The 11,751-nt window shown below is 38.6% G+C and overlaps 2 protein-coding genes across 10 annotated transcripts in view; both read right to left on the bottom strand.

Annotated features, from left to right (window-relative positions):
• DONSON (DNA replication fork stabilization factor DONSON) overlaps positions 1-1,801 on the bottom strand; it is a 37,675-nt gene extending 35,874 nt beyond the window's left edge. For all 4 annotated transcript variants that reach the window (XM_074360332.1, XM_074360335.1, XM_074360328.1 and 1 more), the window contains exons 1-2: positions 1,031-1,801; positions 215-295 (exon numbers count right to left, since the gene is read on the bottom strand). In XM_074360332.1, the coding sequence (XP_074216433.1) occupies positions 215-295; positions 1,031-1,336 (387 nt within the window). In that variant the 5' untranslated portion in view covers positions 1,337-1,801. The remainder of the gene's footprint in view (positions 1-214; positions 296-1,030) is intronic.
• A 152-nt stretch (positions 1,802-1,953) lies between these two features.
• The window catches only part of CRYZL1 (crystallin zeta like 1), a 29,717-nt gene continuing 19,919 nt past the window's right edge, over positions 1,954-11,751 (bottom strand). For 5 of the 6 annotated variants that reach the window (XM_010956547.3, XM_010956550.3, XM_010956549.3 and 2 more), the window contains 7 exons: positions 10,444-10,577; positions 9,212-9,323; positions 7,287-7,385; positions 6,072-6,193; positions 5,064-5,169; positions 3,087-3,132; positions 1,954-2,543 (listed from right to left, as the gene is read on the bottom strand). In XM_010956547.3, the coding sequence (XP_010954849.2) occupies positions 2,444-2,543; positions 3,087-3,132; positions 5,064-5,169; positions 6,072-6,193; positions 7,287-7,385; positions 9,212-9,323; positions 10,444-10,577 (719 nt within the window). In that variant the 3' untranslated portion in view covers positions 1,954-2,443. Of the gene's footprint in view, positions 2,544-3,086; positions 3,137-5,063; positions 5,170-6,071; positions 6,194-7,286; positions 7,386-9,211; positions 9,324-10,443; positions 10,578-11,751 lie in introns of all 6 variants that reach the window. The other variant, XM_045517812.2, reaches the window with a different exon arrangement.

Raw genomic sequence — 11,751 nt, 5'->3', positions numbered from 1 at the left:
GAGTATCAGAAATTTTGGGGGTGGAAGGAAAACCCACATCTACACCCATTTTAGCAGCGCTAAATTATAAACATTATACACATTATAAACATTACTACAACATACCAAATCCTTTATCACTCAGGACTCTGTGAAACTATTTTCCAAGTAAAATGCTTCTGAGAAGCACGAATTTATAAAAATATACATTCTAATGACACTTAAAAAGTATTACCTGGAGTAGTTCAGTAATAGCTGTTCTTTCAGGAAACTTCTCTTCCCATAGTAAATCATTTTCTTGATTAGAATCTAAAAACTGAGGTTAAAAACAAAGGTCCATTTACATTATAAATGACACTGGAGTTTGCTTTAAACACAGGGACGCACTGGCATACAAGTTTCTCAGTAAATGCCAAGTGCAGGAATTCACACGAGCCCAAATTGGGACATCAGAGTGTTTCACTACATTTTTGTGTCTGGACTTTGCTATCAAAATGGGGGGGGGGGGGGGGAACGGCAGGTGATGTGTGCAGCTAACAATAATTCAATAATCAATAATCTCAATTCAAAAGACCCAGAAGGTTTTGGCTAAGACAAATACTAGCAAATTCTGACCCCACGAATCCTCAGCATCCTTCCAATTTTGAGCGCGTGAGAAGGGAAGCAATGAAGCACGCAGGGAAGTGGGTCTTGTAATCTTCCCAGCAAACCATGGGCTGCCAGTAGTCGAGCAATCTTCCCACCAATCTCGAATGCCACACCAGAGGGCTGGAGCCCAAAGTCCCCGGGCCAGACCGCGGGTCTTTTCCTCAGGACCCGCCGACGCCCGGCCAGCCCCGCGCGTCCGGCGGCAGCTCACGGGGCACATTCACGCCAGCCCGACCTCTCGGAGCAGCCACCCCCGGAACTCAGGGATCCCCGGCGCCGTGGGCGGCTTCAACTTCGCGCCCATTTCCCTCCTGGAACGTGAGAACTTGCCATCCCCACTGCACAGCCCAGTGGACCCACGAACCACAAGAGCCCCTCGGCTCCCGGGCACAAAGACACTCACCGAGCCCGGCGCCTCCCGCTGGCCGCGGGGCGGCCCGTCCGGAGGCTCGGCGGCGGCCCGCGGCCGGTTGTCCAGGCGGGCGAAGGGGTTCCGCCGGGCCGCGGCCGGGCCACCGCCGCCCCTGCCCGCCGCCGGGAAAGGGCGGAGGGGCAGCCCGGCCGCCAGCGCGGCGCGGCGGGTCGTCGGCTCAGGCCGCTCCTCGGGCGAGGAGGCAACCCCAAGGCTCCGGCCCCTTTTCCGTCGGAGCCGCAAGGTCTCTGGCGGTCTTTTGAAACTGGGCGAGTAGCCGGGCACGGAGAGCGCCATGACGCGCGGCGGAGACCGAGGGGCCGTCCGCTTGCCCCGCAGGCGCTTCCCGCGCACGCCAGCCCCGCCCCTGGCGTGGCCCCGCCCCCGAGGCGTCTCTCAGCGCTTGCGCCCTAGGGCGCCCCGCGAGGCCCCGCCCCCGGCCGCACTCCTCTGAGGCCGCGGGCGCGCCAGTGCCCGGCGTTTCCTGGGACCCTTCCTTGCCTCTCCAGCCGTGCCCATGGCTGTAGTCGGGTCACTGGGAACTAACTGGCTGGGAAGCAGGCGGTCCAGGGCACCAGAGTAGCTGACCGCTATTTAAATCCGCAGCAGGGTGTGATGAGCCCGGGGCAGGGCGCCAAGGTGAAAGGAAACATCACACTTGAGCTTCTGCTTGCATAAACTTCCAGAGGGCAGTGGCAAAGTCCAGAGCTGCAGAGAGCGGCCTGGGCCTCCTCCCCATACCCCTAAAACAGAGAACCCTGATAGGAAATCAGCACGCTGGCTATGCAGGGACAGCCTCCCGCCCCGCTTCCCAAGCATCGCCAGGCAAGCCTTCCACGCAAATACTGCAGCAGCCACGTGCGAGTTACTGTGATGCTCCTGTTGGATCCGGAGGAATCCCTGGAGTGAATGAATATTTGAAAAACAATTTAGGTTTCTATGGGCTAAATCCTTTGGACTTGCAAATATATTCAAATGATTAAATTACAACAGCAAAGGCGTAGGTTGAGAATGGAGTTGATACAAAATACCGTTATTTGGCATAGCAAGAGACTCCAGCTTTATCGATAGAGTAGCGTGGCTTCTGCTCAAAGCAGTTTCCTTCGTGGAAAGAATTTTATAACAGAGGCAAATATATAAAAACAATAACTAAAAAGGCATCTGAATATTCCCTTTAGATGTTATAGAATTGTCTTGACCTTTAGTTTGATTTTTTTTCAAATTTTTCAAGTACTTTTCAAATACTTCCAATAACTCTGAGCATCTTGTTTCAGCAGGAAAACATGCTTAAAAATGTAAAAACTTGCTTTTGTCTTCCTCGACTTTTCTTAACAATTTCCAAGGGAACTCTGGCTTCAAATACTGGAATAGGTTCATCCAACTGAGGTCTGAGAAAGAACAAAATTAAAGTTGAACAACTTGCTTCTTTCTTCCTTGATTTTTCTGAACAACTTCCATAGAAACTTTAGCTTCATATAGTGGAATGGGCTCATCCAACTGAGGTCTGAGGAAAAATGAAATTATTAGAGATGTGAGACCTAGTTAAAGACGAATAGAGCACATAGGATGGTAGTGGACAATTGCTATAGTTCAACTCTTATCAACTTAAACAAACTTGCCCATTAATATTTCCACCATAAAAAGTGGTTAAATTTTGAAGGGGGAAAAACACCTATTTTATCCACTCATCTTTTTTGATAAACAGATCCAACTGGAAAAAAAAAAAATTGTACTTCTCCCTCTTCTCAAGCTGTGGGTTATTTAAAGTTGCTTTGGAAGGGGTGATGAGGATAAGCAAAGGGTGAGGCATTGTATGGAATGGAATAAAGAATTAACTCACGAACCACTTCTATCTTAGGGAATACTTACTGGTGTGTCACAAGACACACTTTGAGAAATATTAAAGAGCCGCTATTTATCTAAACAAAATAACAAAATATAGAGGCAACAGGTGTACTGAGAAAGCTGAAACAAAAGTGGAAATGCCCATCCTATCTCCTTGAGAAGAGAAAAATAAACAAGACAATGATTTGGTCATTTAGCATACCTAAAAACACCAGTTGATAACTTCTCCATCACGTCTTTTAAGATACGTAGCTGGAATGATTGTTAAGGTGGCAACATGAACGAGAGAGGAGTAAATAAAACCATTTGATAAGCAGAAGATACTAGGCAAGTCACTTTTTGAAAAACAGAAATTCTGTAAGGTTTCAGGTTTACCTCTAAGACAGGGAAACGGGGGAACTGATTTGAGAGAGGTGGTGACATAGCAGAGCCTAAACTAAGCACACGTGATGAAAGAAGCAAGCCTAATGCCTGTCCTCAGTAATGACTAGTGTTGTCCCAAATGGACAGCAGTATAATGGCGTCTGGGCTTCATTTTAGCAGTACAAATGGTATTTTTAGTTAAAAACAATTTCAGCATTTACATCTCTTACTTTGAGTGCACATTTATTTATTAAACCAGCTGATAATATATGCGTGCAGGAAAGTTAACAATCTGTGTGTGTGTAATATATGCCAATAAGAGAATCAAAAAAGTGTAAAATTTGAAAATCTAGTCATTTGATTGATACTATAATATTAGAATTGAGCCTATATAATTGCTAATACAGAAGAATTATTTACGGTGTATAATCACACAATTGAAAGATCTCTGTTATATCACAAACAGAAACTGAGTCATGCGTCATGCAATTGAGGGGGGTTTGCACAAGTGAGAACTAAAGTCTGATTTAGGATTTTAGAATTCAAAACTTTAGAAAATGTAAATTAGAAAATACAAATATGAGCTACTTGAAAGATGTTTAGGACCTAAAGAATACTGATTCATTTATTCACGTACTACAAATTCTTCCTACTTCTGTTAATGAAATTACCAACAGTATGTCTAAGTGTATTATATAAAATGTTAATTTCTGATTTTTGAAAATTTAACATTTCACAAGAACATGTCATGTTTCAACATGGTCCATGGTTTTGTCAAATAGGTTAAAATCTCATGGTGGGGGCTGAGAGAGTGACTGAGAGAATTAAGTAACACAGGCAAAGCAGCCAGCCTACCTTCCGACATGTAAAATTCAAAACATGGTAAATAATGTTACTTTTAATACATGGTATTCTCTATCATTGACATCCCATAGTATTCTTTATTATTACAATGTTATTGGACATTTCATTATTTAAAACTGAAATTTAAATAATTCCTTTAGGAAGTTAGAAATTAATTTTCCAAATCTAATAGGAAAATATTTAATCAGAAATACTTTACACACATACATTCACTATGTTAAGGGGATGTTCTGGTTTTGAAATGCACTCTTCAAAACTCAACATGTGCAGTATACTAAATTAAATACTACTATTTGAAATCTCTGAATTAAGTCTGCTATTGCTCCTAGAGGAAACCAGACTTGATACATTATTACACAAATATAACAGCACACATTTGACAAAACAAAAGAACTAGATTTGTCACTGAATGACCTCCATTTTTAAAAAATCAAACCCATCTTCATTTGATGATGATTTCCTAGCACTGATATTCTTAAAAACACCCCACAAACTCTTTAATTTAGACAAATATTTTGAACTGTTTTGCACAATGGCACCATCATAAGAGTAAGGATGTGACCAATAATTTCTATAATGCCAGTTAAAAATGAAGCAAAATCTTCCATGTACCCTATAGTTTATCTCTTACTCAGAACAAGCGAGGCTGCCTGGGTCTGATTCCTATCCTGCCACTAGCTAGCTGCATCCTTGGGCATGTATTAACCTTTCTATGCTTCAGTTTCTTCACCTGTGACATAGGGATAATAACAGTACTTAAACTTCACAGGGCTGTTTTAATGTTTAAATAAATTAATATCTAAAAAGCACCTGGAACACTGTTTGGCATATTCAGTGAAAGTTAGCTGCTGTTATTATTATAGTTACTATTATCATTATTAAATAACTTAATGATGAGAGTACAAGGTAAATTTCAAGCCAGAAATTCAAGGCAGTAGGAAAAAAAGGATATAAAGATACTTTCCCTGTTGTACATTTGACAAATTCCAAACTTCATCATTAAGGAAAGCCACCGTCGCTCCCTTGAGGAAAAGGCAATGGCTGTCTGGAGGATCCAGCTTGGATAGAATGTACAAAGACTGATCAGTTACTGTGAGTTTAACAGCAGAAGGTTGATTGGTATCTTCAGCCAGAAAAACTTCTATACAAATTAAATAATACCCAAATAATCAGCACACAAACTTTAATAACAGTATGTATACTATAATGTTTTTCTTTTCTAATTCATTGTTCAAAATGATGAGACAGCAAGGTCAAATGCAAGACCAATCTAGAGGTGATGAAGTGGGAGCTGGCACACGTGCAAGCACACATGTGATTTCTGGCTGCTACTCACCAGTCATCTTCGAGAGGATGTTGAAAAATCGATGAAGACTGGTATATGAGAGTTATGATCAGCCACAATAAAAATATTTAAATTTTGTTGAGAAATGTAACTTTGGAAGACAATGTATATACAAACACGTTTGTTGTAAACTCCATTTTTAATAACTAGAAATTGTCATAATTTTATATAGAAATATTTTGTTAAGTATATGTCAACAGGAGTGTTTGTTATTAAGGAAAAAGTTCTTATTAAAAATACTATTAAAAAATTCAGAAGTCACTACTTCCAAACCACTAAATAAGAGTTAAACAAATTCCTTTGCTAGGACTTTCAACAGTTTATTCAACATGTAGCTAAAAAGTGAAAAAAATTTTTTTTACCTTTCTTTAAAAATAGGATATAATTCAGAATTTATACTAATTTAGCCATAAAAGACTTGCCTCAAAAGACTTAGGCAGGAGGGAGGGGGTTTAGCTCAGTGGTAGAGCACACGCTTAGCATGCACAAGATTAGCATGCACAAGATCCTGGGTTCAATCTCAGTAACTTTGTTAAAAAAAAATACTTAGGTATTATTCTTTGTTAATTACATCCCTTTGGTGTAATAGTAATGCTTTATTGTTTCTGATAATACCTGCAAGTTTTCTTCTGTTGTTACCCAATGGCCTCCAACACCAAGCAGGGTGATGATATCATGTTTATGTGGTAGTAGTTGTAATTTTTCAGCTGGCTCATCGTCTTTAGTATATAATCTCACTTACGAAAGAATTGTTTAAAGAGGAGAGAGAGAGAGAAAATATATTTTATATTCATCTGACAAAAAAATTAATTCTTCAAACTGGTTCTCTTTTTAATGTAAGAACAAGGAAGCATTTTTCTTAGAAAAAGGTAACACAATGTATTCAGACACATTAAAATATACTTTTTGCACTGAAACTAGTAATAAAGTTTACTCTAGATTTAATTATAAGTGAAATAACTAAAGATAAAAAGTTATTTTAATTTGAAAATCAGGCAAGGTAACATACACATAACTAAGTCTGATAGTTTTAATCATACAATTGATAGGTTAATACTTTAGGAAACATTGACTTCTGAGTAAGGAACTCATACATTGAAGATAGTCATACTTTGACATAATTATTGAAATGTCTATTTGAAAAGTTAATGAAGTACATGAAGCCTACATTCACTTTTGCTGAAATATTTTTCTGAGTTAATTTTAAATCTTGAAAATACTGGCTAAAAAGAAACACAAATGATGGCCATAGAAGTATTCATTATGATTCTTATGATAGAAGACAATAGTCTAACAAAGTATAAATGGAATCCCTTTGCAGGCTTGAGAAACCTGTTTTTTAGGTGCGATGGGCCTACCTACATGTGTACAGATTAGGTGTTAAATAGATATTGGTTGAACTACAAAAGTTCAAGGGAAGGTGAAAATGCAAGAAAATTCTGTGCTTTTCCAAATAGGGACTGCAGAAGTCAACCACCCGGTAGAGGGCAGCGGTACACAACAGAACTGACTGAATAAGCATCTGGCTGAGACCTGAACTAATCTGGGAACCACCGACGAGGTCCTGTTTGTAGATTTCTTGTAGCGATACTTAAACTCCAATGCCTATGCTTTAAAAGGAAAGCATATTCTCCCTTTCAGTGTTAACAAGGAGAATAAAATGAAGACGTCCAATTTAAATAGAAAAGTTGAAAAGAAAAAAGAAAACAACTGATAAATATCAATTTAGTAAATGCGTAAATAATTATTCTCCGGTTGTATCTTTTTTCCAGAAATTCACCTATCGCATTAAAAAAATTACACAGACCACTGATTTAGTAAAGTACCCACCTCCAGCATCTAGGACAATATCTACACCGAGGCCACCTGTTTCTTCTAAACAGCTCTCAGCAACATGGGCTTTCCCGTTAGATAAATCGATCACTCGGGCTGTAAAGGACAGGAAGTCAGGCAATTGTACTGTTCTCTATGTGATCAACACAAGTCAAAGAGAGAAAGAAAAGTAAATAAATATGTTCTCTGAAGTGAATTAAATGGTTGAAACAATTAGTGAGTCCTAATTATACTTTTTTCTCATCTAACCCATTATTGGTAAGGATCAATTTAAATAAAGGGGCTGGTATAGTCAATAAAATAAAAATATGGGCATTTTGTAGATAGTGTGTTCCAAGATACAAAGAACTGTTCTCTACAGCTAAAGGATATCTAGCCAGAACTGAGGATCTCTAAACCACAGAGGTACTATTTTAAGAACTGGAGTTGAAAGGTTAAGCAATTTAGTATTTAATAGAGTTGAAAGCTAAAAAGTACAAAAACACATTTATGTGATATGGTACTTCTCTACCAGAGGCCGTTTTATCCTTTCTCAGTCATAGAAATCCCAACCCATATACTCACTCCCCACCACTTGCCCCCCTAAAACAAAACAAAACAAAATCCTGAAAGTAAAACAAGCAAAAACTCCCAGGATTATTTTAAGCAGATTTAGTGAAAATTAAACTATTTTAACTGACTGCTTTAAAGTATTACATTAACAGAATAAGCCAATGAGAGAATTCAAAAATTTCAGAATTTGAATTAGCAAACAAAGACACATGTCTTTATTTCATTTTTGTATCTTTTAGCACTTTTTCATTAAAGAGACTTCCTCTTAGAGCTGCTCAGATTTGAGGTGTAGCTGAGTAGGGATCAGAGACTCAGGGGCGGAGGCGGGGGTAGGGAGGACACAAGAGAAAGGGGACTGTAGCAGCTATGAAGGGCAATGCTTTTTTTTTTTTCCTCCTCTCCATTCCATTTCAATCTCTTTTTCCTTTTTTTCTTATTTTCCTCCTTTCTCCAGCCCCTGCTTTAACCTCCTTTCCATTTCTTGGTAATCTCTGCCAGAAGCATAATGTAACCATGGAAATAACACAGGCTTTACAGTTAGACAGGCCTGCGTTCACATCCCATTCCAGGCCTCCTTCTAGTTGTATATTCTTGGACAAGCTAATTAAATTCTCTGAGATGCTGCCTCCTAATGAGTTGACACAGGCTTGTGAGGGATTTAGGGAGATACCACCCATATTAACACTCAATGACCCTTTCTTTCTTTCTTCCCTGCCTTCACTTACACTGCTCATCTTCTTTTCTCTTCATCTGGTAAACTCCAATGTTAATTCTGTTAACTGCACTCTATTAAATTCCATTCCTGTCTGTCTCCTCTTCTTTTTCATTTTTTCAGTCTCTGTTTTCTATCTCCCTTCCATATTCATTGCTGTTCAGATAAGCTCAATTTTTTCAAGACCTCCCCAGCCTCCAATACATCCTGTTTATCATAAACTGTATCTGCCCTGAGTTTCTGTGTAAGTGGCTCATCTCCTTTCCTAGCGTACCACAGGAAGCAGACAACTTCAGAGGTGTATCACTGGGTAAAAGAGGGTGAGAAACATACAAAGAGAAAGTGATGCAAAAATATTTTGATTTACTGACTAAAACCAAAGAGGCACCAGGTGTTTCTAAACTGTGTCAAAGTTCACCTAATTCATTTTGGTTAAGTTCATAATACTGGGGAAAAGAAGAAAAAACACAGAAAAATAGAGGTTTAAAAAACAAAACTATTGCTTAAGCAAATCTGGACTTGGCACAGATAACACCTGCATTTAAAAAATAACTTGCATTTGGCATTTTGCAGTTTGTTTTTTAACAAGTGTGGTTTTTAAGGTGATACCCCTTCAAAATTTCACATTTTGAAGTCTGTTTTGAGTACTATTACCCACCTATGGAAGGCCTAAATCTTTCAAGACACTGCTTATCTTCAAGGCTGCATGCTGTTGAAATCACTTTGGCTCCTCTATGGTGTGCTAACTGAATAGCTATTGTACCAAATGCCTGTGAGGAAACAAATACACGATGCATTTATAGGGCAGAGGCTGTATCTAATTTGTTTTATAGGTTATTTAACAAAATATAGTAGTCTAGTGCTATTTCAGTATATTTTTAAATGGTGTCTAATAGAAAAAGAAAAAAATATAGACCGGTTTGGTAGGGGAAACATTTGATTGACTTTCTTCCTTAGGAGCAGTGGTGAAAAAGCTGTGATACATGCTCTCAGCCAGTCTGACCACAGCACATAATTTCAAGAACGAGGGCCAAGTTCAGAACACGGCCTTGGAAAGAGAAAGATGGGCCTTTAAGAGCCTGTCAGCATAATGATCGAAGCTAATTACATAATATATATGCAAGTCCAGCAACCACTCTTTGAAGACCAAAGCACTTCAAAAGTTTCATCCTTTTGCTGACCTTTTGGCTAAGTTCAGGGAAACACTACTATCCTAATGTTGGACATAAGGCTGAAGCCAATGCTCAAGACAGTTCTGCCTTTTTTTCAAAGAAAAGTAGGGGAAAAAGTATTTTTTTTCCTTTGTGGATGTTTATTTTTCTTTTTGCTACAAAGTAGGAAAAAGCATTTTTATCAATAGCCAGATTAGAAAATAAAACTATAAATTCACCCCAAGTTTTGTAACATTTTTTGATTATAATATTATACTTTCATGTATTTTCTTTTAAGGTATATTTTGATGATACCTGTAATATGTTTAAATTAGCACAGTTTTGATCTTGTGTGATTGTCTATAAATGTAACACTTTATTCACATAAGAGTAAGTATGAGGGACATGATACAAAATTGGCAGGGAGTTCTGTGGTACGGCTTCAAAGACTATGAGCTAGTTCAGGCTTTATGTAAAAGGCATGAATAAAAATGGCTTCTCTGCTTTTTTGTTTTTAATGTTCTAGCAGATTTAAATTAATAAGAAACTAAACACACTAATGCCGACTTTCATCTCCTATTGATATAAGCTGAGTATTTTAGAAAATGGGAGTTTGGTAAAGGTATCAGTGAATAAGCTAACTGGCAATGAATTATACTAGCAAATGGATGGCCCATTTCTGAATTCCCTAAGTTTACTGTATGTTGGTCTGTTTCTTGACAAAACTATTAGCACCTACACTTGCTCCGTCCATTATCAGCACCGATTTTCCAGTAGAGAGATGAGAAAGATAATGCAGAGCTGTATAGGCTCGTACTCCATCCCGAACGGTTCCAGCGGCTTCTGTCCATGTAACTTTTTCTGGTTTGTGAACTATTACAAAGAACAAGAGGAAACAATCCTTTAGCAGGTCCCATTAGCCCTGCCTCCTGGATCTATTTCCCTCCATCTCCGCCCCCACCATGGCCCTGGTCCAAACCTCTGCTCTCATTATCTTTCACCTACATTTCAGTTTCTCTGCTTCCATTCTTGCCCACGCATAATCCACTCTCAACATAGAAGCCAGTGTGTAGATGCATTTTTAAAACGTTTTACTGTTAAGAGTAAAACATGGAGAAAAGTCCATGAAACAAAGTAGGGTAGATGAATAAAGGTAAAGCAAATACACAAGTAACCACTATCCTGGTTAAGAGAGAGAACACAGCTCTCACCCCACAGCCTTGCCTCTCCCACCAGGTTTTTTTTTAACTGAGAGATAACTGATGTCAAAGCTCACTACCATTCTAACTCAATTTCTTACTTGCCTTCATATTTAATAACTCAAGTATCCATTCCTAAACAATATAATTTTATTTTGCTGGTTTCTAAAACTGATCTAAATGGAACTGTACCATACACATTCTTTTCTATCTTTTTTTTTTTTTTTTTTGCTCTGCATTGTTTTTTAAGACACATCCTTTTTTATACATGTGGCTATAGTGCTTTCATTTTTGTTGTTTTATGGCAACATCTAATTTAATACAATGGATGGTTAGCCACTCTCCAGTGAGAAACATTTGTGTTTTCCCCCCATTCTTGGCAGTTAAGCATTCTTAGCTAAGAATGCTCTTGTATAAAAGTTACTGTTCCACTGGTACACAGGTTTTCTCTAGGATATTTACTGAGGAATAGAAATCCAGCCTCAGGATATATTCTTTGACTTTACTGCAGATTTCCAAAGTGGCTAAATGAATTTATTCTCCCACAGCTGTTGCTGTGAACATCTTTGTCAACCCTGGTTTTACTACACATTATTTTCCCATCATACGGGTGTGTAAGGGTTTCTTACTGTGATTTTAATTTATTTCCCCCTGATTATTAATTAAGTTGAGTACCTTTCCGTGTTTATTGGCCACCTAGAATTCCTTTTGGGAAGTGCCTGTTCAAGTGTTTCATCAATTTTTCTATTGTTATTGTCTTTTTCTTGTTGATTTATAGGAATTCTTAATATATTTTAGATGAGTCATTTGCTTGTTTATGTGTTATAAATGTTATTCTCAACTTTATG

This window comes from Camelus bactrianus, chromosome 1 (genome assembly GCF_048773025.1).
Source record: "Camelus bactrianus isolate YW-2024 breed Bactrian camel chromosome 1, ASM4877302v1, whole genome shotgun sequence".
Taxonomy (NCBI): domain Eukaryota; kingdom Metazoa; phylum Chordata; class Mammalia; order Artiodactyla; family Camelidae; genus Camelus; species Camelus bactrianus.
Note: the sequence above shows the minus strand (reverse complement) of the source record. Positions and strands in the feature narration are given on the sequence as shown.